This window comes from Glycine max, chromosome 19 (genome assembly GCF_000004515.6).
Source record: "Glycine max cultivar Williams 82 chromosome 19, Glycine_max_v4.0, whole genome shotgun sequence".
NCBI classification, from domain to species: domain Eukaryota; kingdom Viridiplantae; phylum Streptophyta; class Magnoliopsida; order Fabales; family Fabaceae; genus Glycine; species Glycine max.
The window spans coordinates 37,760,641-37,784,536 of record NC_038255.2 but is presented as its reverse complement, the minus strand read 5'-3'; the positions used below and the strand labels follow the sequence as shown (position 1 = coordinate 37,784,536).

General features: G+C 30.5%; 4 protein-coding genes across 8 annotated transcripts; 3 read left to right on the top strand and 1 right to left on the bottom strand.

Annotated features, from left to right (window-relative positions):
* Positions 1-933: 933 nt before the first annotated feature.
* LOC121174188 (uncharacterized) lies at positions 934-2,576 on the top strand. The gene is made up of 4 exons (XM_041012898.1): positions 934-1,913; positions 2,017-2,280; positions 2,378-2,495; positions 2,524-2,576. The coding sequence occupies exons 1-4, from the start codon at positions 1,746-1,748 to the stop codon at positions 2,574-2,576; spliced, it is 603 nt and encodes a 200-aa protein (XP_040868832.1). The 5' UTR covers positions 934-1,745.
* Positions 2,532-3,394, top strand: LOC121174103 (probable inactive protein kinase DDB_G0270444). Its single transcript, XM_041012499.1, has 2 exons — positions 2,532-2,913; positions 3,062-3,394. Exons 1-2 carry the CDS (start codon positions 2,606-2,608, stop codon positions 3,285-3,287), a joined length of 534 nt encoding a protein of 177 aa, XP_040868433.1. The 5' UTR covers positions 2,532-2,605; the 3' UTR covers positions 3,288-3,394.
* Positions 3,395-3,437: 43 nt separating this feature from the next.
* On the top strand, positions 3,438-6,291 carry LOC102666945 (uncharacterized). Its single transcript, XM_041012897.1, has 9 exons — positions 3,438-3,607; positions 3,690-3,857; positions 3,930-4,034; positions 4,133-4,205; positions 4,297-4,392; positions 4,470-4,977; positions 5,095-5,184; positions 5,385-5,469; positions 5,835-6,291. Exons 1-6 carry the CDS (start codon positions 3,438-3,440, stop codon positions 4,569-4,571), a joined length of 714 nt encoding a protein of 237 aa, XP_040868831.1. The 3' UTR covers positions 4,572-4,977; positions 5,095-5,184; positions 5,385-5,469; positions 5,835-6,291.
* Positions 6,292-17,406: 11,115 nt separating this feature from the next.
* LOC100785958 (protein EMSY-LIKE 4) lies at positions 17,407-22,823 on the bottom strand. 5 transcript variants are annotated; one of them, XM_006604201.4, is made up of 9 exons: positions 21,781-22,084; positions 21,518-21,696; positions 21,278-21,393; positions 21,050-21,159; positions 20,588-20,777; positions 19,292-19,516; positions 18,162-18,233; positions 18,001-18,058; positions 17,407-17,921 (listed from the first exon to the last, which is right to left on the bottom strand). In XM_006604201.4, exons 3-9 carry the CDS (start codon positions 21,368-21,370, stop codon positions 17,776-17,778), a joined length of 894 nt encoding a protein of 297 aa, XP_006604264.1. In that variant the 5' UTR covers positions 21,371-21,393; positions 21,518-21,696; positions 21,781-22,084; the 3' UTR covers positions 17,407-17,775. The 5 variants fall into 5 exon arrangements, with proteins under 5 accessions (XP_006604264.1, XP_003553348.2, XP_040868432.1 ...); XM_003553300.5 differs by lacking the exons at positions 21,518-21,696; positions 21,781-22,084 and adding an exon at positions 22,399-22,637; XM_041012498.1 differs by lacking the exon at positions 21,518-21,696 and having other exon boundaries at positions 21,781-22,087.
* Positions 22,824-23,896: the final 1,073 nt, after the last annotated feature.

Here is a 23,896-nt window from a genome sequence, read left to right as displayed (position 1 = left end):
ATGAGCTTGTTGGACCTAGCAAACACTTTAGGCCTTAGTCTTAGCTTGTTTCATTTGGCTTTATGGCTACTGCATAAGGAATGAGCCACAGTCATATGAGTTCTTTGTCTGATTTGACAGTAGAGGATATGAACATATATATGGGTGCTTTATTGTGATATTATTCAATATATCAGTTTTTTTAATGTTCTGCCACTGCTATATCTAGTAGTATCTATTTTCATATCTAGGATGCCTTGAGGGTGTATTCTGATTTGGGGTTCAGCCGCAACTTGATGGACTTCATGGTTACCACTAAGGAGCCTGAATTTCTTAGAGATGTTGATGGGACGGAACATAGTTCTAATTCAGCTGAACAAGTATCTGGTAGCTCCAGCAGGTTTGGGAGTGGAAGATATTCCACATTTTAGGTCAGAGTGAGACTACTTCGAAACAGGATGGGGTTTCTGCTTCGAATTCAAAGAATTTTAATTCTGTTGCTACTAAGCTTATCTGGTTTGAAGTTAATTGCTGAGACATTTGATTGGAGTCATGATGCCTAGGCTTGTGAACTTTCCTTGCTTGCAAAATGTGTAGATTTGTTGTTAGTGCATTATTTGTGGATTTCAGATTCATTTTTAGGAAGTTTTTGGATTGAAGGGCACATTGCTTCTTGGTTGAATAACCTGTTTGTACATAGCTGAAATCAAATTTTCAATACTAGCACTACTGGTCCTTTTTTTTGCAATTCTATTACCAGCTTTTGGTTTTTTTATGTGTCAATTTCTTGGCTTATTTTACCTAAGATTTTGAATTAATTTAAGACATGTTTCTTCGGAGATAATTAGGCACCAAACGTAAATACCTCTTACAGCATACATTCAGACCTTTTTTGTCGCCTTGTGAGAGATAAATACCTCTTCATATTTTATTAAATTTGTAATAAAAGGTAGGTATTCTTCTATTTTAAACACTTTGACTATATTTTGTTTCTTCTTCTATCACATCATATAGTTTATTATATTTATATTTTTTAACCATGTATCTCAATATTTAATTAGATGTTAGGTGTTAAATAGGTGGTATGATGTCCACAAATTAATTATAATGCATAGTTGGTAATTTGTGATAACAACATCAGCATAAAGGTAATTTGTGATTGAACCATGAAATTCTAGCACCCAAATTTTGGAAAACAGCAAATACTATCTGCATAGTTGGAAGATGAATTCACTAATCACCTGCACCGACTTTTCTTTTGTTTTATTAGTGAATAATCTGCGTATGCCATAAGTTTTGATTATTACTCTGTTGTTTTAACTACTGTACAGAAAACATGAGAAATCAATGTTTTAGTAATGATTTCAAATTACTTAAGAATTATCAATAACATCATTGATAAAAACTCAAATTGTGCGAAGGCTGAAGCATGTTCTTAACAAACCATGAAAAGAAGTTTTTCTAGGAATTCATACTTTAAGGCAATAACTGTTATTAGTGAGTGTCACAATATTTTTTTTCATTTATTATTTGTTCAATTTGGATATTAAATTTGATGGCTGTGACTGCATGGTAAACTTACATTATATGCTGATTGGATGCTTTTGCTTTACTTGGGGTATTATGGCAGAACATTGTCATTAAATTGTTGATTGCTAGTATTGTATAATGATATACATTTGGCTGCCTTTTTCCACAAATTTTGACACCTGGTTATGTAGGCAAAGTTTGATATCGCAGAAGCTACGAAGGTGAAGACGAAGGTTATGTCAACAGTAGCGACGAGATGGCGGCAATTTAAGTCCACATTGACTAGCAAATTTGTGTTTGCTAAGACTGAAGGTCAACAAACACAGGATGTTGTGACAAAATATGGACTAGATCCTGAAGCGTGGAAACAATTTGAAGAAACCCGCCTGACACCTAACTGGGAGGTTAGTTGAATCTGTTTATGGTAACTTCAAATGAATATTTTTTTGCCAATTTGATTATTTTAATTTCAAAAAAATCTCCACAATTATGTATGTCACATTACAGGGTATTAGGAAACGAGCACAATCAATTCAAAAACACAACGACTGCCCTCACGTACTTTCACGTGGGGGATATGATTTGCTTGAGAAGAAATTGTTAGACCAGAAACGAAAAAGGATACAAGAGGAAGCATTGTTGAGTGAAAATCCAGCAAGTGTTGATGAACCCCCATCCCCAATAAAAAGGCATGTTAAGTGGAAGGTTGCTCGGACCAGGGCTGTTGGCAATATGACATCTGACTCTGCACAGGAAATTGCAGATAAAATAGTAAGTTCACCAATATGTTGCAATGTTCATATGTTTAAGTATTTTGTAATGAAAATGACTGCACGTTGTGTATTTTTCTGTCACTTGTTTTGTGTAGGACTCCTTAGAAGAGCAGGTAACGCAGGGTTCGTTTGTACCCCATGGTCGGCAAGACATACTGAACACTGCCATTGGACGACCTGACCATGGGGGTCGCGTTTGGGCAGCAGGCTCAGGTGTCACTATTACTCAGTACTACGGAAGGGCATCAAGGACATGCAGCAGCTCGTCCACGTCCATCAGCCAACAACAACTAGATGAAGTTGTTGCAAGGCTTAGGGAAGACATGACTGGCCAGATTAGGGAAGAATTGAGGAGTCAAATTAAGGAAGAATTGAGGACTCAGCTAGAAGAGGAAAATAAAAGGACCTTGGAAATAATGACCAATGCATTGAAAGAGGCTATTAAAAAAGAGTTGTCAAATAAAGGATCCCAAGAGGCACTCCAAATTCAGCCGGACATACAACAACTAGGTGCGCGTGTCAGCACACAGGGAAGTAATGCTGTTACCAATGCGCAGGCTTCACAAGAACAGGATGCTGATGCCATACCATTGATGGGACTGTTTGTGCAGCGTAACGATGGTACACAAAGGTTTGTAGAAATATTACCTTACTTACAATTGAATCGGAGTTTTGTTTTTTCTTGCAGCTGTAATTGTTGGGTTTGGTTTGTGTTTTGTTCATGGTTTAGTTTTTGTTTTATATGCACTAAAAAAAGCTTTGTTTATGGTTCATTTAAGGTTGGTGGCCATGGGGAAAATAATGGAGGGGGATTCAATCATACACACAGTGGCATATGCAGATGATGTTGTCAGGGTAAGTGTAGAAACAGTTATTGATCCTGAGGCTGAGGTCCCCTATGCCACCTCAGAAATACAATATGTGAAGCAGGCCGTCAATACATTTGTAGCTTGGCCCACACACCTTGTGAAAGCTGTATTAGATGAGGTAACATGTTTCATTTGACATACGTAAAGTAAAACATTCATAGATTACAGTACAAATACTCACCCACTTTCATTAACCATGTAGCATCCACAACGTATTCCACACAACGAGGATGCACATGTGCCGAAGCCGGCTAATGTGGACGCAGATGATCCGTTGCGTGAATTGATGAAGTACAGTTTCGATCTTTACGACAAGCCACTTCAAATCAGCTTTGATGGGAGATTTCTTGGAATTGAAGATGCATCTACATCGATATTCATCACATATTCAGATGTTATTGAAATAATAGCAGGAGACAAAAGTCTGAACATATCTGTCATACAATTATGGTTAATGTAAGTGAATTCCTTCATATAACTCATTCCTCATTCATTCAATATCATGATCCACTACAATACTTTCAAATCATGTGAATAGGTATATTCATGAGTGGAGTCAGATATTCAGTCAAGGTTTCATGTATGCATTCCTTGAGCCACAGTCGTTGGTTTGTTCAAAGGATAGACGCAGCGAATGCGAACAATATCTTGAAAGATGGCTTAAGGAATCTGACCGAGAGGTGTACATTGGACCTTACTTCCATCAGTAAGTGCTATTTAACAAACATACTTCAAATGATGTTTGGGTGTATACGTATCTAATGTGAATGACATGCAGGGAACATTGGCAACTCATAATTTTGTGTCCTAGGCAACATGTTGTTGTTTGGTTCTGTTCTTTGCGTAGGAAACCTGATATGCATATCAAAGCTACAATTAATAGGTTATCTCATACCATATAACTTTTTGCAAGCCTTCTTTAGTGGTCATTATTGATTGACATTTTGTTGTATATGCGTTGATGTGGTTTTTTAAAAGCAGTGTAATGACAAAATTGAAGAAGACCTTGTCTCCTGAAACTAAGGCAGTTGCACCAAAGTGGATTGAAGTAAAGGTAAGTCAGCTATGTACCATGTGTTAGTGTTGTCTAGTTAAGTCATGAACTTATGTAATGTATACGATGTTCAAATGTTTTCCATATGTAGAGTCACGTTCAAACCGGCTGTTATGAATGTGGATATTACATAATGCATTGGATCTGGAACATCATAGCCAGCGACATAAAGAGTGATTGGTCCATGGTATGCATAAACTTCAATACAATTGGAACTGAATTTTTATATTTGCAGTACTAACTTACAATTATGAATACTTGCAGTGGTTTGCTAATGACACACCGTTGGACATCGGCATCATCACCACAATTCGAAAGAAATGGGCAACATTTTTTTTAAAGACAGCAATAAGTCAAAACGGCTAATGATGGCGTTGGAGTATTTTTTTCCCTGTATTTGAGACAATTGTTATGTTATTTGACACAGCGGCTATTTTATTTTCGGTCATGCTACTAATATTCTATTCTTAGTATTATCTTCTCAATTTCATATAATTGTAGTAATATATTGTCTTTACCCCCTTCTACTGCATTGCATCTGCATTTGATTACCACAGCAACAATTTAGTGCAGCTATAGTACCACCAAGCTTGCCACTGCAGCAGTTAAGTGAACAAATGAAGTGTCCACAGTCATTGGATGGTTGCTTGGTAGAGGTACATGCTAATAACTAATAAGATTTCCTGTGCAGGGTATCATTGTTTTTGCATGACTGATGGCTACCTTGGGGCTGGAGATTTTGGTTGAATCTGCCTCAAGTGTTATTTTGAAGGTAATGGAGATAATCTTTTGTTGTTGTTTGTTTATTATATACCTAAATTTGGGTTGAAGACTAGTTATTCAACATGTGGATTATCTACCATAATAAGTGATTTTATCATTTGAGCAGATGATATTATCATTTGACCTTGCTTTTGCTTGGATTCCGCTCCTAAAGTTCAGTAGCAGCAAAGTGACTAGCAGCACAAGCATTGAAGAGGTGTGTTTCCTCCTTGTTTGTGGATTCATGAACTATAACTTAATACATGAAACTGAAAAATGTTCTAGTTATAAAATTTGATTAGCTAGGCTTACATGAATTGTTGAATTGATCAGCTAGGCATACATTATATCAACTGTTAGTGTCATTTTTTCAGTCTAATAATATTTTGGTTGATATTATCATTATTATGATTAAAGAGATTGCAGGGATTCCAAGGGAAGGGGACCAGGGGATGAAAAATATGATTAAAGAGAGTTCTTGAGGAGTTTGTCACATGCTCAGGTAATTAGTGCTAAAGCAGTTGGGTGAAATTCTCATATTTTGAATGCTGCATGCAATTAATATCGTCATTTGATGAAATGCAGAATCTTCCTGACTGGTTTAGTGCATGTTTCATTGATTGCATAAGATGTAAAATATTATTAATCAAGAGGAGTCTTGCTTAATTGACTTCAGTGTTGAGCGTGTTGCATTTGTCTTATGTACTAGTTCATTCATTTATTTAATTTTAGTTGACAACTTCTGGAATGGTGATATCAAAATATAACCTATGAAAGAGGATAATCTTCTCAGCTAATTGTTGAGTGGTTTATTTTTTTGTTTTGTCTTTTATGTTGCATTTGATGACTTTGTTTCTTTTCTTGTAGGGAAGTGGAAGATTTTGCACGAAGGTTAAATTCTGCTTGGCCTGAAAGGATGCAAATTTGATCTTTGGCCCAACACAGAAGACTAGTAACAATTTCTATGAATAGCAATGGTTCAACGCAGTTGTATATAGGTATGTTCTATCTATCTTCTCAATATTCGCGGTGAACCCTACTTGCTGCCTTGTTTTCTATCAGAAGCATCATTAAATTTTGTTGACATGCACATGACTGGAATCAACTAGTTATAAGTTACTTCATCACTCTCATGCATTTCATTCATCACATACAACACTTAAATGCTTTAATATGGGCAATTAATATGGGTGCCGGTCTAATTAAGACTGAGGGGTGAGAAAGAGACAATTAATATGGGTGCCGGTCTACTTGCAATTGGTTCTTGTGCAATTGGTCTATGCAGTGATGAACATTACTTAAATGCTTGCAATAGAATCTGGAATGAGCCCTCTTGTCGTTGTTGCTTATCGACAACTCTTTGCTACTGTGTCCATTGCTCCCTTTGCTTATAGGCTCGAGTGGTAATTATATATATATATACCCTATCTGGTTTTGTTTTATTTTCATATATATAAACAATGCATGCATGAAAGGCTTTGATGAACTTTGAACCACCTATAACATTCTCACTGTGAGTGTCACCGTCGATATCCCTTTTCTTTTGGTTGATGCATGATTGTGTTATTTATCCTTTAAATGTATTTATATATGTTTGCTGTATATAAATGTAGCTTTTTTTTTGAAATTTGAATGGTATAACCCAAATTTTGTGAGCAGGCAAAATACTTCAACGACGGTCCTTATGAAAACCCGTCTTTATAGCCTTATTTACCAACAACGACGGGTGCTCCAGCCACCGTCGTTGAAACCTCAAACAACAATGACGGTGTACACACCACCGACGTTGACATACTACCAAACAACGTCGGTGGTGAGCCCGCCACCGATGTTGACAGGAAACAAAACAACGACGGGTCTTGTGAACCCGACGTTGAAATGGACCAAAACAACGACGGTGGTGCGCCCGCCACCGATGTTGACAGGAAACAAAACAACGACGGGTCTTGCGAACCCGACGTTGAAATGGACCAAAACAACGACGGGTTGTCTAATATGTGCGTCGTTGAATCCTTTTTTATAACGTCTGTTCTTTTATAGCCACTGACGTTGTATTCTTGCATTACAAAGACGGGTCCTATGATGACCGATGTCGTTGTTGTCGACATACAACGACATCTGGAACAAAGACGGTGTGGGGCCCGTCGTAGATACCGGTTTTCAACCGATGTAGAAGCTTCTTTTTGTAGTTGTGTCTTAAGTGAATGTGTATGAGTTTTTTATTTATAGGACTGACTTAAATACCTAAGTGGATATGTATGAGTGAACCCTTCTTAAATGTGATTGTTGAAATTTACCTATTTTTTAATTTATTTTATAAAAAAATATTTTCTTTGATTGTTTTCATTAAAATTCAATTTTCCTTTTTGTAAGTAATATGTGTTAAACTGTGTGTGCATGATATTTTAATCTAGGGAACTCGATCGAATCAAAAAACTTACTTAAAAGGAACCACTTGAATCAATTCACATGTGTTTTCTTACTCTTACACTTTAATTTACCTATACTCATAATTGTTTTACTTTTTAAGCAGTACGTGTTAAATAGTGTGCGAATAGAATATGTAGCTCGCTATGATTTACTTGATTTACAATTACATGATATATAAGTGTATACTCAATTAGTGGGACAAGCAGTAAAAGTTGGTGAAATTAGACGCAAGACAAAATGCTATTTTATCTCTTTTTATTATTCTTATCATGTTCAAATTAAATTCAACATGATTTTTTGCTTAAATCCTATGCTTGTGCGCATGAAGGCCGACAAATATTTATTGCTTGAATGAGAAGCATTTAGTGTGGGAAAAGTACTGTCAATAAAAGTGAAATTTAATTTGTCAATCAAGGTCCAATTGGACCACACCTCTGTCATTGTGAATATGGCAAAGAAATGAAGCTTCCAGTGTCCGTTATAAAAACAGGTTAATTTTGTTTCGTTTTCGTTGTCTTCGTTAGAGGCATAAATTAATGTTAGAGTGTGTTTGGAGGGATGATTTTAAAATTTTGAGAAATTTTAAATTTTAGTAATTTCAAATACTTTAATTGAAATTCTTTTATTTTCAAAAATTTGTGTTTGGATAAAAAAAATTAAAATTATGAGGGTGAAAAAATGAAAGAAAAAAAAATATATGATTATTATGTTAGTTATACGTGTTCTTCTATGCTCAGACCCGATCGATGTTCCAGAAGAATGTAAAAAGAGAATTTCAATTTCTCACATTTTAAAAAAAAATTGAAATTCCAGAGATTTTTAATTGTTTAAAATTCTGTTTTAAAATTTCAAAATTTTAAATTCTTTACAAAAACACATTCAATGAATTCTAAATTACAGCAAATTTAAATTCTTTCAAATATTATTTTTCTCAATTAAAATTCTCTATCCAAAACATACTCTCAATTCCTTTGGAATTTGGATATTGAAATTCATGCAAGTGAAGGCACGCAATTAGAAGGTGAGGGATCGAGTTTGTAGTGCTGCCAAGTTACAATCAATTGAGGTCGACGATCACCATTTCCGACAAACTTAATTTATTCGATTCATTAGTTAGGCTAGCTTTTTTAAACATAGTGATTGCCTTCATACTCAAGACATTAGTTAAGAAATTACTAATAAAAAGTATTTCAATGAAAATTACATTAGGAACATGTTAGAAATCATAGTATATTAATAATATTTTTTTTCCTGAGAAGTTTAATATTTTTTTTAATTCCTTAGTACTCTTAAGATACTAAATAGTAGTCCTTAAGATACTAATTACAAAAAAAAGATGCTAATTAACAATATTTACCTTTTTCTATTAATTAAACAACTAACTCATTTTTCATTAAATTTTAAACAGCACACAATCGACGTGCGTACACACATATACATATGAATTTAGTAACCATTATCCCAAGTGGAATAATAAGAAATCAAAAATCAAAAATAAAATAATAATAATAATATATAATATCATATAGTTAACAATAATTATGTCTTTTAAAAATGTGTCAAAATTCTAATCATTGGATCTATATGACTATATGTATGAAACAGGTCTCTTAAATAAATTCTTTCTTCGAAGAAATTAACTCATTCTTCGCCTAAAGGATATCATGTAAAAAAAAATCCAAAAATCATCAAAAGAATCGTTAAGAATATAATATATACAGGATCCAGTGGCTCTCTCACCTTTCAAACTTCATCACAAAGTTTCTTAGGTTATTCTTATCCTACTTTTAAATTAATTGATAAGTATCATTATCACTACTTGAATCTTTTTCCTATTTTCTCCCTCCAATTAAATACACATAATTAAGAAAAAAATGAGAGAAAAAGACAAAAAATGATATTATTTGATGTAGTAAAATTGAGTATAAGAAAAGGGGACAAAAAGAAGAAGGGTAAATCCCATTGTCGCCCTATACGCATGCACTAGTTTTCCCATCATGGAGAACCTCTAATATATAAGTTTAATTAAGGAAACTACCCAAGAACAACAAGAAGAGAACAACCATTGATATGTTACTTGCTCCCAAGTTTCCCCGTCTTGGAGTGCCTTATAATAAGTCAAGGGAAAAAAATTCATTAGTAAGTCAAGGAAATTTCCTAAGATTGTACAACAACGTCAGCATACATTATGGTTTTTTTTTAGGGTAGCATATATTATGTTACTTGACCCGTCATCGGATTTTATATACTTCATACTCTTGTTTTGAATCAACAAAGGTTTTCTGTGGCGTTACCGTTGCCTTTTCGTGTTACATATATAGCGACCTAAGTGTAAGGAGAGAATGTTGTCTTCTACGTAAACCACAAAATTGGACATACATTGGAATTGGATGATATTTTATTAGTTTATACACTCTTTTCATCACACAGCCACACAATTTCTATCCTCTTTACTTGTCTACCTGTGAATAATTATATTCAACTAAGGTTGCACGTGGGAGGAAGTGGATTATTGTACATTTATACACGCTTTTTTTTGTGCAATGGTTATAACTTCTACTCATTACTAGAACCTCTTTTCTTACAGTTTCATTACTTGAACACATAAAAAATTAACACTGTACGTAATAATTAATTAATATCTTGTATAATTACTCTTCCTACTTGCTTTTTTTTTCTTTTTTTCATATACACGCATATTAAAAATACATCATAAAACTAAAGAAAAACACTTTTTATTGCCTGATATTAATGTTCCCATTAATCATTTTATTTATTTATTTTAGATACAGTCAGAAAATAAACAACAAACTAAGATTCATCTGATGTCCAAAGCGATGCACTTGTTCTTGATTTAGTCTTTGACTGTCAGGATTTCTCCATTTATAGGATTTTAAAGAATAAATTAATTAAAGCATATATGAACACTAAAAATAATGAAGTAACATATTCCAATATGAATTATTTAAAACCTGAAATTACAGTATATGTTAATTGGTTGGTGAGTGCACAATTTATTAAACAACAAATAGGTAAAATACATCATAAAACTAAAGAAAAACACTTTTTATTGCCTGATATTAATGTTCCCATTAATCATTTTATTTATTTATTTTAGATACAGTCAGAAAATAAACAACAAACTAAGATTCATCTGATGTCCAAAGCGATGCACTTGTTCTTGATTTAGTCTTTGACTGTCAGGATTTCTCCATTTATAGCATTTTAAAGAATAAATTAATTAAAGCATATATGAACACTATACATATACACACACACACACACACACACACATATATATATATATATATATATATATATATATATATATATATATATATATATATATATATATATCACTAGAGTTGGTCACTTGGTCCAGTAGTGTGGATTAACTTACAAAAGATCTTAAATTTGAATTTTATTGTCGTAAATGTACACAATATATTTCTTATAAATTAAATTAGCTTATTGTTTCTGTTTTAAACGAATATTAAATTCATATTTTATAATTTATAGGAGTAATTTAAATATTATTTTTAAATTTTTATTATATTAATTATTAAGTTTAAATTTTAATAAATGTGTTATAAATATTTCATTAAATATTTAAATATATTTCGAAAATGATATATTTAAAAGAGAAATTTTGAAAATCAAAATGAAAATTCAATAATCTTATACTTGCTAATTTTTAAAAATGAAATATAAAAGATAAAAAAATATTCAATTAAAAAGGAGAAGTTATATTGGTAATAAACTATTTTCAATTAAAAAGGAAAAGTTGTCATCATAGTAAAATAAAAATTAAAACTTAAATTTTCTTATATTAGTATTACTTTAACATGTAACTCTTTAGAAATAGATATCAAATAGTTATTCAATAAATTTTTGTGCAGAACACCTATATTAAAAGACAAAGTAACTTGTATATGCAATATAGCAGAAAAAGATGAACTTCTAACATAAAAATGTTCTTCTTCACCATTTGTAAAAAGCGAGACCAAATCATCATATTTATCTTGTATCACCTATCTATTTTATTTTTTTTATCACAAAAGAGCCCGAACTCATAACCTGATAAAAAAAATTAAAAAAATCAAAATATGACAAAACATTACATGCTATATTGTTTCAAAAAAATAAAAATAAAACTAAAAAGTAATTATCTCTTCGATAAGTACATACAATTTGATAAACAAATATTGCATAATTTAATCATACTTGAGTCTAATACAACTTCAAAAGGTCATCTTGATTTCTAATATAAAAAAATACATATCAATTGAACCAATAAGAGGAAGGAAAAAGAAACCAGAGAAAGAGAAGAAAGAAAAAGGAGATATCAGTTCCTCAATATCTTTGAAACATAAAATAATAATAATAATAGTAATAATAAGTAACAGAAACAAGAGGAATAAAAATAAAGAGAAAGAATAAAAAGAAAACAAAAACTCACTGCAACATGATCAAATCATCATCTAGTCTTGGCCATCAAAGTCACCTATAACCACAATCACTAATTCTGCTTCGTACACACCCATCACATAATATAAAGTCCAAATAAACATACCACCACCAACAAAAACAAAAGAAGATGTCAGTTTTAAAATTATTGTAAAAGACAGTGTGTAATTTTTATTTTTTTTTAAGTAGAAGATGACAAACAAAATGGAAGAGAATGAAATCGTTACTTGATGAATATATAAGAACACACTCTGCTACACCCTAAAACGGAAAAAAATAAAGATAATACGGTTATACAATAATACAAAAAGAGAGAGAAATATAAAATGAAACAGACAAACAAAGTGAGGAAAAAAATGTCATATAGAGTAGAAAGAGGCAGGGAAGCATGTAAAAGAATGGATAAAGAATGAATTTGAAATATTACATTTTTATTAAATATTACATTTCCAAATTCAAACTTTTTTATTTGATTTGATAATAAAACAGTGAGAATTGACAATGATTACGTTTTCAAATTCATATTAATTTCATAATAAAAAAATTGAAAAACTCAATCGGAATTGGTCTCATAAATAATTATTTCACTTTTATAAGGAAAATGAACGGAATTGAAAATTCAGTCTTTTTATTTGATTTGATGATAAGAGCAAGAATCAAAATTGAGAATGTCATAATAAAATGATGATGGAATCATCTTTTTTTAGTTTATATATTCAGTTTATATCTTTCAATTTATATCACTTATGCTTATTATATATATATATATATATATATATATATATATATATATATATATATATATATATATATATATATATCATCAATTATATCCAAATGATTCACTTTACTCTATAACTAATTCTATTTATATCTTTTGCATTTGTACCCAACAAAAATTATATTTCGTATAATTATACATAAACGTCATTTAATATTTTATGAATGGAGTTCTCATATGACATCTTAGTTTATCGGATCTCTCGTGACTATTAAATTAACATTTTATAATTTATTTGAGTAATTTTTTATATTGTTTTTAATTTTAATATATTATTAATTATTTAATTTAAATTTTAATAAATATTGTTAGCAGATATGTCAACAAACATTTAAATATATTTTTATATATACATGATTCAAAAAATTATTATCAGGTGGAAGTTGTCCAAGGTAGAATCTGATTCTGATTCACTTTAGTAAGATGTTACATGTTTTTCTTTACTTTGTTTTCAAAAAAAGTTATGTAGTTCATTTTTTCTTGGGAATCGTGTTATTAATGTAAAATATTTAAAAATTTTATTAAATGACTAATCTTTAAACTTAAAAAAAGTTACATATGTGTTGTCTGTGTAGCAAAACCTTATTTTATAGCAAATTTTTAAGTTAAATTAGTTAATTTAATATGTTATCATATATACAAAATATTATAAGCAGTAAAATCAATTTGTTAGCAATAGTGATCAATATTAATAGAATTATTTGGATATATCATAGTATAATGTAGTTTAATTTATATTTTATTTGGTTTAAGGATTGATAATATATCTAATAATTTGTAAAATTGATTCAAATCAATGTTTATTTAAATTTTTAAACAATACTATATTAATATGAATACTTAAATTAATGTTGTTAAAATTTTCAAATATATTTTCAGAAGAAAAAAATGTATGAAGTGAAAAAAATTACATTTGAAATAATAAACAATAATCGAGGGAGTAATTGAGGCTTGATTTGGGATAACAAAAATTAAGTGAAGTTGTTTAATTATAATAGAATTTATTTTTTATTTAATTTACCTTTTTAAGCTTTATAAGTCATCTAAAAATGTTTACACCGTAAAAAAAAAAAAGTATCAAGTAAACTTGAGTTATCATCTTTGGATAAAATTATATTCAAAATTATAAAAAGCAATATAATTTTACCTTACAAACCACCTTTTAATTTATTGGTTTGTATATATAAAGTTTATAATTTAATTTTGATTTTTGAGGATAAATGACTTTAAGTATAATTTGATCTAATAAGAAAGATAATTATAAATAAATTAATGAATTAATATCATATGATAAACACATTTATTTATTTTAACCATTTCAATTAATATATTAAATCAAGTTTTCACTTGAACTATTTTACAAATAATTTATTGTGTTATCAATAATTATTTAAATCAAATGAAAAATATTTATAATATTACTTAAATCAAATCAAATTACTGGTGAGACATGTAATATTAAAATATTGATGATTAAAAATAATTAAAACAATTTAATGATAAAATGATTAAAATAAAATTGGAAAATTCCATAAATTTATTGTTGGGATTATAACAATTATATATTAAATGCCTAAATGATAATTTGTTGTTTAGGTGCTTTATATATATTCGTATGAAGTGAGATTTTTAAATTTGAGTTATAATTTACATTTGTATTATATTTTAATTTATTTGAATATAAATGTATGTATTTATGTTACTTCAATATATAAAATCAATCTACATTTACTATTTTAATAAATCATAAATTTTGTTGATTACCTTAATTTGAATGTATTGTAACTTTTTTTATCAGTAATTAAAGAAAGTGTCAAAAAATTTACAATCATTCACTCATTTTGTTTAATCAACTAAATTAAACTCCCTTATTAATATGTTATAACTTTAAATCATATTATACATTAATATTATCAATTATCAACTCATTTGAATAAAAATATTTTTAATTACAAAATATAATATTCACTATTTTAGTATTTACGAAATATATAATAAATTATTATCATTATCATATTTCTATTGGGCCTATATGTTTACATTTCTATTGCACTATCATACTTTATTGTACTAATATTTATATATTAAAATAATATCTCTTATTATATATGTAAATTGATGTCCATATTAATTTTAATTTAATATGTTTGATGATGTATACATAATTTTATTCTTAAGTTTAAAAGGGCAAACAAAGGTACATTGGATTTGAACAAAGCAAAACACTTGCACTCAAAACAAAATTAAACCCATCACAATTCAACATGTCACCAATGTAAACAAACCACACCCATTACACAAAACAGAAACTTAAGACATTCAAAGAAAGAAAAAGAGGAAAAAGGTGAAGAATGGCTAACTAGATTTGCATAACTCAAAACAAAAAAAGAAAAGAAATGTTTCAACTTTCAACAGAAAATAGAAAGGAAAAAAAAAAAAAAGAATGCCTCACTGGATTTACAAAGAAAGTCACAGAAGTGAAGGATCGATGATTTTGATGATCATTTTTTTGACTTGGCAAACAAAACTCTTTCACATTAAGTCTCCACGAAGCTTTTGCAATCTCTTCCTCTGATGACACCATAAGTGGTTCTCTCCGACGGGGTCCTGCGTCATGTTCAGTTTTCTCAAGGTTTTGGTTTCATTTTCGGTTTTGGTTTTGGTTTTTGTTTGATGCAATGCGAGTGATAATAACCACCTTCCTAGTTATATAGGGAGAGACAAATGGGGAATAGAATTGTGCTCTCTATGTGTGTATAGGTAGATTTGGATTTTTGTTTTATTTTTTAATCTAAGTTTTGAAGGATAAAATGGTCTACTAAAAGTAGAGACAAAAAACAATCATCCAATTAAATATCTCGTTTATCTATTGTTATAGATTATACATATAATAATTAATATAATGACAAAAATAAATATATTAAATATAATATATAGTAATGTATTAATTTATATAATATATATAATAATAATTTTGACACATATATTTAAGGTATATTATTAATTTAAACATTACAAATTAAATAATTATTATTCAAATATCCTTTGAAGAAAGTATTTGAATAATAATTATAATTTTAAAAAACTCAAAAAAATGTTTATAATTTTAAGAGAAGAAACCACATAAATAAAATATAATTTTGTAAAATTTAGTTCAAATCATATTTTTATAATTTATAAAAAATAAATTAAAAGTTAATATTTAGACAATTATATGTAATTTTAATGAAACATTATTTTTTATTTAAACAATTCATATCTTATTTTATAATTATGTTGCCCATCAATATTAAAACTTATATGCTTTTATCTAATGAAATCCATTTAAAGGATTGACCTTTCCCAATAAATATTTTTCTTATGCATGAATCAGTTATCAAACTCATAACTACGTACTTAAAAGGATAACATTATCTAGCAAGACATACCATTTTGGTATTTAATACAATCATATAAAGTTATGAAATACTAATTTCTTACTAAACGTGATAAATAATTTCTTTGATTCCCCAAAAAAATTATATAAAGATTTTCAAGAATACTCATAATCAACCAAAAAATCATGATTGTAAGAATTCCGCAAAAATTATAACATTCAGACATAAAAAAAATTATCTTTTACCTGATAGTGATACCATTTAGGCCTTTACCAATATAATGCATAAGTAAACTGGTTTAAGGACTCAAAAGTGAAAAGAATTTTATCGGAGAATGTAACAATACATTTTACTATGGTTTTTAACAATTTTAAAAAATCTCTACTGATTAATTCCTTAACCATTATCAAAGGACACTGGTGAGTAAAATTTTTACCTTTAAGTTCTTTGTTAGTTCAAGAGCGCCCTTGCAAATCCTTTTATTATGAGTTGTAACCTTCAAGCTTCAACCCCACACCGAAAGAGGTGGCACCTTGATTTGTATAAAAGCCATAAGTTCTAAACCTTTACGTACTCTTCTTATCTTGATTTGTATAAGAGGTGGCACCTTTAGGCACAAAGTTTCCGACACAGCTTCATCAGTGGCCTAAACCAAGGTTGATTTTCTTTGTTTCTTTGTCCAAAAACTTATATTCTCGAATGGCTGAAGAATGTAGAAGCCTGCTTGACGGAACGGTGGCATAACACTTTCATTGGATTGAGCAATGTTAAGCAGAAAGTAAATGTATATTTCTAAAAGGTTTCAACATTATTTGTATGTGTCATATACACAACAAATGTAACTGAAAATTTGTTTTAGAATTCAATCCAATTACCTATGTAAGGATGGTATGTTTGTAGAGTTCTATAATGATTATCTTAAAAATCATATGTAGCATGATTTCTATTGGTTGATTGCGTAAAAAATGACACTGATAGTGTATGAAAATTATTCTTTTTAAACTGCTTCACAATGACGAAGGTAGGACCACATCATTTGGAAGAAAAAAAAGACAAAATAGTGACTTAAAATCTCTTTTAAGAACCCACTATATTCAATTGGATTTTAATAAGATGATCATCAAACTTATGAAAAACACAACTAGTATACTAGGAGTCATTTTTGAATTTTTGTTTCTAAAAAGCAGTCTTTTTTTCTCTCTCTTATTTCTCTTTATTTTCTCTTCAAGCAAACAACAAAAAAATGCATATTATTCATATATGTTCTTTCTTCTCACCAAATATACTATTTAGGATGATTTATCACTTCAGCTAAAATGGAGATCAATGTGACTCATCCCCCACTACCCCACTAATAACAAATGATTCAATCTACACATCCATATCCACATACAAAACAAATGCCTTTAATGAACGATCAGAAGACCAATGACCACATACATGATTTAGACTACCAGGATTGTGAAGCATTAATAACTGATAAGAAATATGAACCATTGCCTGGAGAATGGGAACAGATTGGATTCTAACTTACAGCATATACTTAAATAAGCTGTTTGTAGTAGTAGACTAGTAGTATAATTTGGCACGTGTTGAAATAAGCCACATTAAAGTGTTCATTTCACATCGGTTAGCTACTAGTTAATCCTAAACAAGTAAACTGTTCACTAAACCAATCCAGCAATATCACTATATAAGTTGTATAGCCTCATCAGAGTTAAAAGCTCCATATCTATGCCATGAAATCATCACCCTAACTGCACAGATCAGAATGAACCCCATGTTTATTCAACCTACCATTACCAATTAGTTCACGGAAATTAGCATGTATCATCATTTCTTGTCCTCCAGGAGTATTCTTAGAGAGTTCATAACGTTGCATCTGATTAGGTGCATCACCTTGCAAAACCAAATGTTAACTCATGAAAACAAGATAAAGAGAGAAAAACAAGAAGAATATTAGCAAAGTTATTCTTACCCCTCTCTAACACATTAGCCACTTTACCAAGTGCTTCAGTTATAGCTATTTCTTGTTCCTGGAGCAAATTATATATTCATATGATACAATTTGTCAGTATATCTAAAGAGTGAAAACAAAAATTTAAGGTAACTTGGTGCATCTCAAAAGGCAGAAATAACCGTAAGAGTCCTTTTTGCTCTCTCAATATCAACTGGGTCAGGTTTCCCTCTACTGAAAAGCATCTTCTTAACCTGCCAAAAATAATGAAGTAACATATTCCAATATGAATTATTTAAAACCTGAAATTACAGTATATGTTAATTGGTTGGTGAGTGCACAATTTATTAAACAACAAATAGGTAAAATATCCTACTCAGAAACTCATTGAGTAGGCAATAGGCATCAAATCATGAATCAAATATATGGAACAGTAAAAAAGAAACCATGCATGACATAATTTAGTCCATGAAGAATTGGTATTTAATATGATCTTTTCAATAATTTATAAATTTCCATTTACAAAATGAGCCTTCTTAAATGCCACAGCGGCACTCTTTATATTTCCATTGTTCTAGGTTGAAAACAGAATCACATGTCAAAATCAATAAAATAACTATCCTACCTTACAATATATTTTGTTTTTAAACCCATTCACATTCACTGATAATCTGTAAAAAGATAAATAAGAAAAAAAGAGCACTCTTTAAAATGCAACTGAAGAAAAGGAAAATCTTTTGCTAGGCATAAACCTTCTGATTCTGACAGCATAATGCTGTACAGTTGAGTAATTTTGTTTCTATAAATACCAGAGAACGCATTAATTATACAAATAAACGTATAATCCATGCTAAGGTTGCTAAAAAGGCTTTGAGATAGCCAAAATCAATAACTGAGATCCTAGAAATGCTAAAAGAGGAATTTACTGCATAACATCGGAAAATTGGTCCTGACAAAAAAAAAAAAGAATCAGGTATACCCCAGAATAGATTGCAAAAATAAAAAGGGCAGAGATTCACCACAAATGAAAACAAGTAAACAAAAGAAGAAACAGGAAGAGGAATGTAAGAATTGTATCCTGCTTTGCACCATTTGTTTAATAATATCAATAAAAAACATTTGATGTTCATGGAAGCTTTAAGGATTTATTATGATAGACGGTGATCATCAACATTTAAACATGGCTTTATCCACTACAAAGTGTATCTTCTGGTTATTTCTTCATATCTACAAGTTCGATGAAAAGCCAATGAAAATGAAAAAAATAACAAAAATCCAATAAAAAATACACGCAAATAAAGATTTTGCTTACATCGTGGATAACCCTATCTGTTGCACGAAGCTGAATTAAATCAGATCTTTTCTTTAACTTGACAAGGTGAGATCTGTGTAAATCCTTCTGCAATGGATACTTTCCTTTCAGTCCTCTTCCTCCTCCAACAGGTGGTAACTGAACATTACAATTTAACATTTCCATAGATTGCTGCACATTTCCGTGGGCAAACTCAGCATTCAATGGATCATCATTAAATTTTGGCTGGCACAGACAAAACCACAGTTAATAAGCATGAGGCTCAACAGTTTTTGTCATGTAGTTCTGAGTGATCATAGATATCAAATAAAAGCATGTTGCGAACTGGGACTCACAGGTATGGCAATCAGTTGTTGAAACAAGCAATTTAGATTTTAGAGGATTAATTTTGTAAAAATAATATTTAAAACAGATTAAGAAGGAATTCATTAAAATAAGGGGGGAAAATTACAAAGAGAATGAAGGACTTGAAATATTTCTTAACCTAAGACCAAACAGAAGATACATAAGAAAAAAGAGGGAAAAATTAATGGGAAAATGTATTGTGGAATCCCTCAACATATTTTTACTAGGGAAACCGATCAAACCACATAAAAAGGCATATGTCTTACACCAATAAATGCATATGCCTTACACCACCAAATAAAAACCAGATGCCTAATCTTTATCCTAAGGTCAAGTGTTGGACCATAGAAACCTAAAAGAATATTGAGTTGCTCTCAATCCAAATACACTAAAATGTAGCTTAGAGTGAACATTGTCAAAAGTTTTGCCTCTTTACTTCTATCAAAGCCAGGAAAGTTAATCATCAATAATTAATCCAAAGACCTAGGACACACGTAAGATTCAATTTACAAAATTGCCAAAAAAGGAATACCATAAAGAAACAGAAGCAGAACTGTGTAATAACAGGTATGAAACTGATTCTGAACAAGCACCACACATTACACATAAATCAGGGGAACAAGATTCATGCAGCCTGTGTGTCTGTGAAAACACCCATAAGATCAAATACCTTAGAAAGGTAAAACATTGAATATTGTTAGAAAAATTTCTTTTCAAATAGAAAATCACCAAAAAGAATGCAAATATGTAGTTCAAGGCAAAAATGTTTATCGTCAAACTCCATATTCAATTCTCATAATTTTTGCCAGAAATGTTTGCATGCTGTTCAGACCCTTCAGGGCATTAACCTGGCCTTGTTTCAAAAGTTTCTAGAATCTAAATCAAGTAGACTCTAAATGCAGCAAGAAAGCAATACGAATTTAATATTTGTATTAGGCTTGATTTTCTCACAGGCATTGGAGAAGGAATGGGAGTGGAAATTAGAGAAGCTTGGCAGTGTGACATTTTCTTCTGAGTATAAAATGCAGCAGAGGAAGGAGTTTTCATTCTTATCACTGAATTTCCCATCGAAGCACAAACACAATCAGGAGCACTAGGTTTAATATAATCCTTAGCTTGAGATGCCAATTTCCTCTGCTCCCTGCGTAGTTATATGTCAAAAGTGGTAAAGACTCTGCATCATCATAACAATCAAACCAAATAATGTGCATAAGGATTTAGCTCTTCTAGAGTGAGCAAGTGTGTAAAGTAAGAAAGTAAAAGTGAATGTACTGTTGATTTGAATTGATGTACCTGGTGGCCCTAACTAACTTTAAAACAATGGTGAAACACCCTTAGTTTCTCACTTTATACATTTACTAACTTTAGAGGAGTCAAATCCATGCATCAGAATATGAACAAGAAAACAATCACCTTATCTGCTTAATTAACTGGTCTGAATTTATTTTCAGTAGGATTTCTCCATGTTCAATATCTGTAACATTTAGTTCCTTTCGCAGCTCAGTCATAAGCCCCTCTTTGCCCTGCAGCCACAAACAAATTTTCAGCAGCTACTTTGCATGAAGACAATTCACAAGAGCACACTCAATGAGGAGACAAACTTGGTCACGAAAAACAGATTTAGAATAAATATTAATTTACCCAAGTAAGAAGATCAGATTGAGCAATGAAAGCCTTCAAAATAGAACTATAAGCCTCAGTTTCCAGGTAGTGAATTTGATGCTCCAAGTCCATTACACCCCTTATCCCATGAGGTTCTGTAGCCAATGTAAGTAAAACACCAGTCACATAATGCATTAAACCTTTATTTTGCACGGAGAAAATCAATGGCATCAGCAGTAATCACACACATAACATGAGCAACCATGAAATGAGCCATACACATTGCATAAAATTAATGACATTTTTTTTTGTTTTTGGTTTTGCACAGGTCTCCTCCTTCGGAAGCAATCCTGTTCAAGGTATGGTTAGACACTAAATGTGGGCACCTCTCCCGGCAGGAATTCGAACATTGGTTCTCCACGTTATGGGAGACTAGCTCCTTCCGCTAGACCCAACCCCTGATGGTAAAATTAATGGCATTTAAGGCCAATTACATGCACATCTTAGATTGAATGAAGTATAAATGCTATTAGAATCCTTACCATAAGTATATAAAATAATACACCTTATTATGATATCAGATGTTGAAAGAGCCAAGTGGGGCACAACACAAAAAGACAGACAGTCCTAATATAAAGTGATCAATGGGTCCATTCTTCAATAAATAACACCACCAACAGCCAAAGATCCTTCAATAAACTATTCCTCCATGAAAAAAAAAAGTAAAAAAAATTAGAAACAAAATTCAAAGGGCTGACCAAAGGGTCAACTATAAAAAAAATTATAAGCAAAATGCAAGTACTGTCGGCCACTGTAAACCTCAAACCCCATGATACACTTTACTTGTAAAAAACAAAACTATTTCTTTGTTTATTTATTCAGTGTCATAAAATAAATAAATAGGATACAACAGACAACACAAACAATGAGCCATTACCACAACACAACACAAATGCACAGTTCCAGAGCAAAAAATAAAAAGCTCTTTAGGGTTTTTGACCTTTGCATTGACTCAGTGGTCCCGCACCCATTTATTTATTTACTTCTAGGTTGCCAAAGAGAAGGAAAATGCAAGAAGAAATGATGGATGGAAGTTAACACTTAACAGTGAAAAAAGAGAAAAAACAAAGAACAGAGAAGAGAAGAGAGGGAAGGCTTACCCATTGTGCGATGCTTGGTGTCGTAGGTGTAGTCCATCATCACTCAGTTTTTTAACTGCCTCTGTTCAGTGCTGAGGTTGGTTTCTTAAACCATAAGTTTTTTCGTTTTTTTTTTCACAGTTTAAATTTCTCGCTTTCTTTACTCTCTTTTTTGTCTTTTTCTTTCTTCTTCAATGATTTCATTTTTAATATTTTTTTCAATTTAATTTAAATGTATTGATTAAATAAAAGATTTTCACATTATTCTCTTATTATTATGATATTTAATCACACATTATCATATGATAATTCCTTATCGATTAATGGTATAATATTTTTACGATCAAATTTAAATTCATATTTTTTTATTTAAATATACTTCTAGTCCTATGCAATAAATGAGTTTTGATTTTAGATAAATAACATTTATTGTAAAAAGTTTTAAAAGTGTCACATGCTAACATTGCATCATAGATATTAGTAGTGGACCTCACCTTGAACGATAACTTGACATAAGCATTTAATACCACGGACTAAAAACATAAATGTTCAATTTTTTAAAAATGAAAAATAAAAATTACAAAAGATTAAAAAAATTCGCTCATTTTTATAAGACTAAAACATACTCAAATCAATAATTTTTTTAACACGATGAAATGCAGCTCCTTTCTCCCACGGGTAATACCATTGATCAATTTCATGTACACATGTCATTAATTCTGATTACACACACGTCATAAACAAATCATTTTCATGTACAGGTGTCAATGATCTCACACAAAATATAATTTATATTTATATTTATATTATTATATCTATTAACAAAAGAACGATCAACAAGCATATTTGTTGCTTTCGCAAATTTTTGGCTATTACATAATACACATTTCACAAAATGTTTCTTTCTTTCCTTCGGGCAATCCATACACTCCCATTTTGTGCTTCCATCCATTTTTTTCAAAATCAAGAATTTACGCTTTCTTCTTCCCGAGCTACCTACCTACACTACCTATACACCTCCGAGCTACCTACCTACACTCCCATTTTGAAATTGTTGGTTTGATCATAAGAGCTATTGCATTATACATGAGCTTTGTTAATTTCTATATATTTACTTATCAATTTTTTCTTAATTTCTATTAATATGTTTTGTTGGTCTGTTCATTAACAAAATAAGGTGACAAAATCCAGGCAGTTGTAAGAAAAGATCAATTGGTGAATTGGGAATCAAGTTTCAATGAGGGAAAAACTTATGCCATGCACAACTTTAAGGTGGGTTTAAATGATGATCAGTATAAAGTCTATGATCGTCTATTCAAGCTACCATTCATGGGTGGTATTGTTATTATAAAACATGATATGCCTGAGATACCTCTTAATGCATTTAATTTCAAGGATTTTGGTGAAATTCTAACTAAAAATTACCATCGTGATTTGTTAGTGGATAAACTCTTTTCATCTCAATTAGTTTATATTTTTTTTAGTTAATTGTTATTTTAGATGCTGAAATATAACTTTG

Bases quoted from the DNA above. Each gene is read 5' to 3' on its own strand.
- LOC121174188 (XM_041012898.1), top strand. From the start codon at position 1,746: ATGTCAACAGTAGCGACGAGATGGCGGCAATTTAAGTCCACATTGACT. The intron at 2,281-2,377 runs GTAAGTTCACCA...TGTTTTGTGTAG, and splicing joins AGGAAATTGCAGATAAAATA to GACTCCTTAGAAGAGCAGGT. The intron at 2,496-2,523 runs GTGTCACTATTA...GTACTACGGAAG, and splicing joins CGTTTGGGCAGCAGGCTCAG to GGCATCAAGGACATGCAGCA.
- LOC121174103 (XM_041012499.1), top strand. From the start codon at position 2,606: ATGACTGGCCAGATTAGGGAAGAATTGAGGAGTCAAATTAAGGAAGAA. The intron at 2,914-3,061 runs GTTTGTAGAAAT...GGTTCATTTAAG, and splicing joins CGTAACGATGGTACACAAAG to GTTGGTGGCCATGGGGAAAA.
- LOC102666945 (XM_041012897.1), top strand. From the start codon at position 3,438: ATGAAGTACAGTTTCGATCTTTACGACAAGCCACTTCAAATCAGCTTT. The intron at 3,608-3,689 runs GTAAGTGAATTC...TCATGTGAATAG, and splicing joins GTCATACAATTATGGTTAAT to GTATATTCATGAGTGGAGTC. The intron at 4,393-4,469 runs GTATGCATAAAC...GAATACTTGCAG, and splicing joins TAAAGAGTGATTGGTCCATG to TGGTTTGCTAATGACACACC.
- LOC100785958 (XM_003553300.5), bottom strand. From the start codon at position 22,438: ATGATGGACTACACCTACGACACCAAGCATCGCACAATGG. The intron at 21,394-22,398 runs GTAAGCCTTCCC...CATTGGCTACAG, and splicing joins CACCAAGCATCGCACAATGG to AACCTCATGGGATAAGGGGT. The intron at 21,160-21,277 runs GTAAATTAATAT...TTGTGGCTGCAG, and splicing joins AATCTGATCTTCTTACTTGG to GGCAAAGAGGGGCTTATGAC.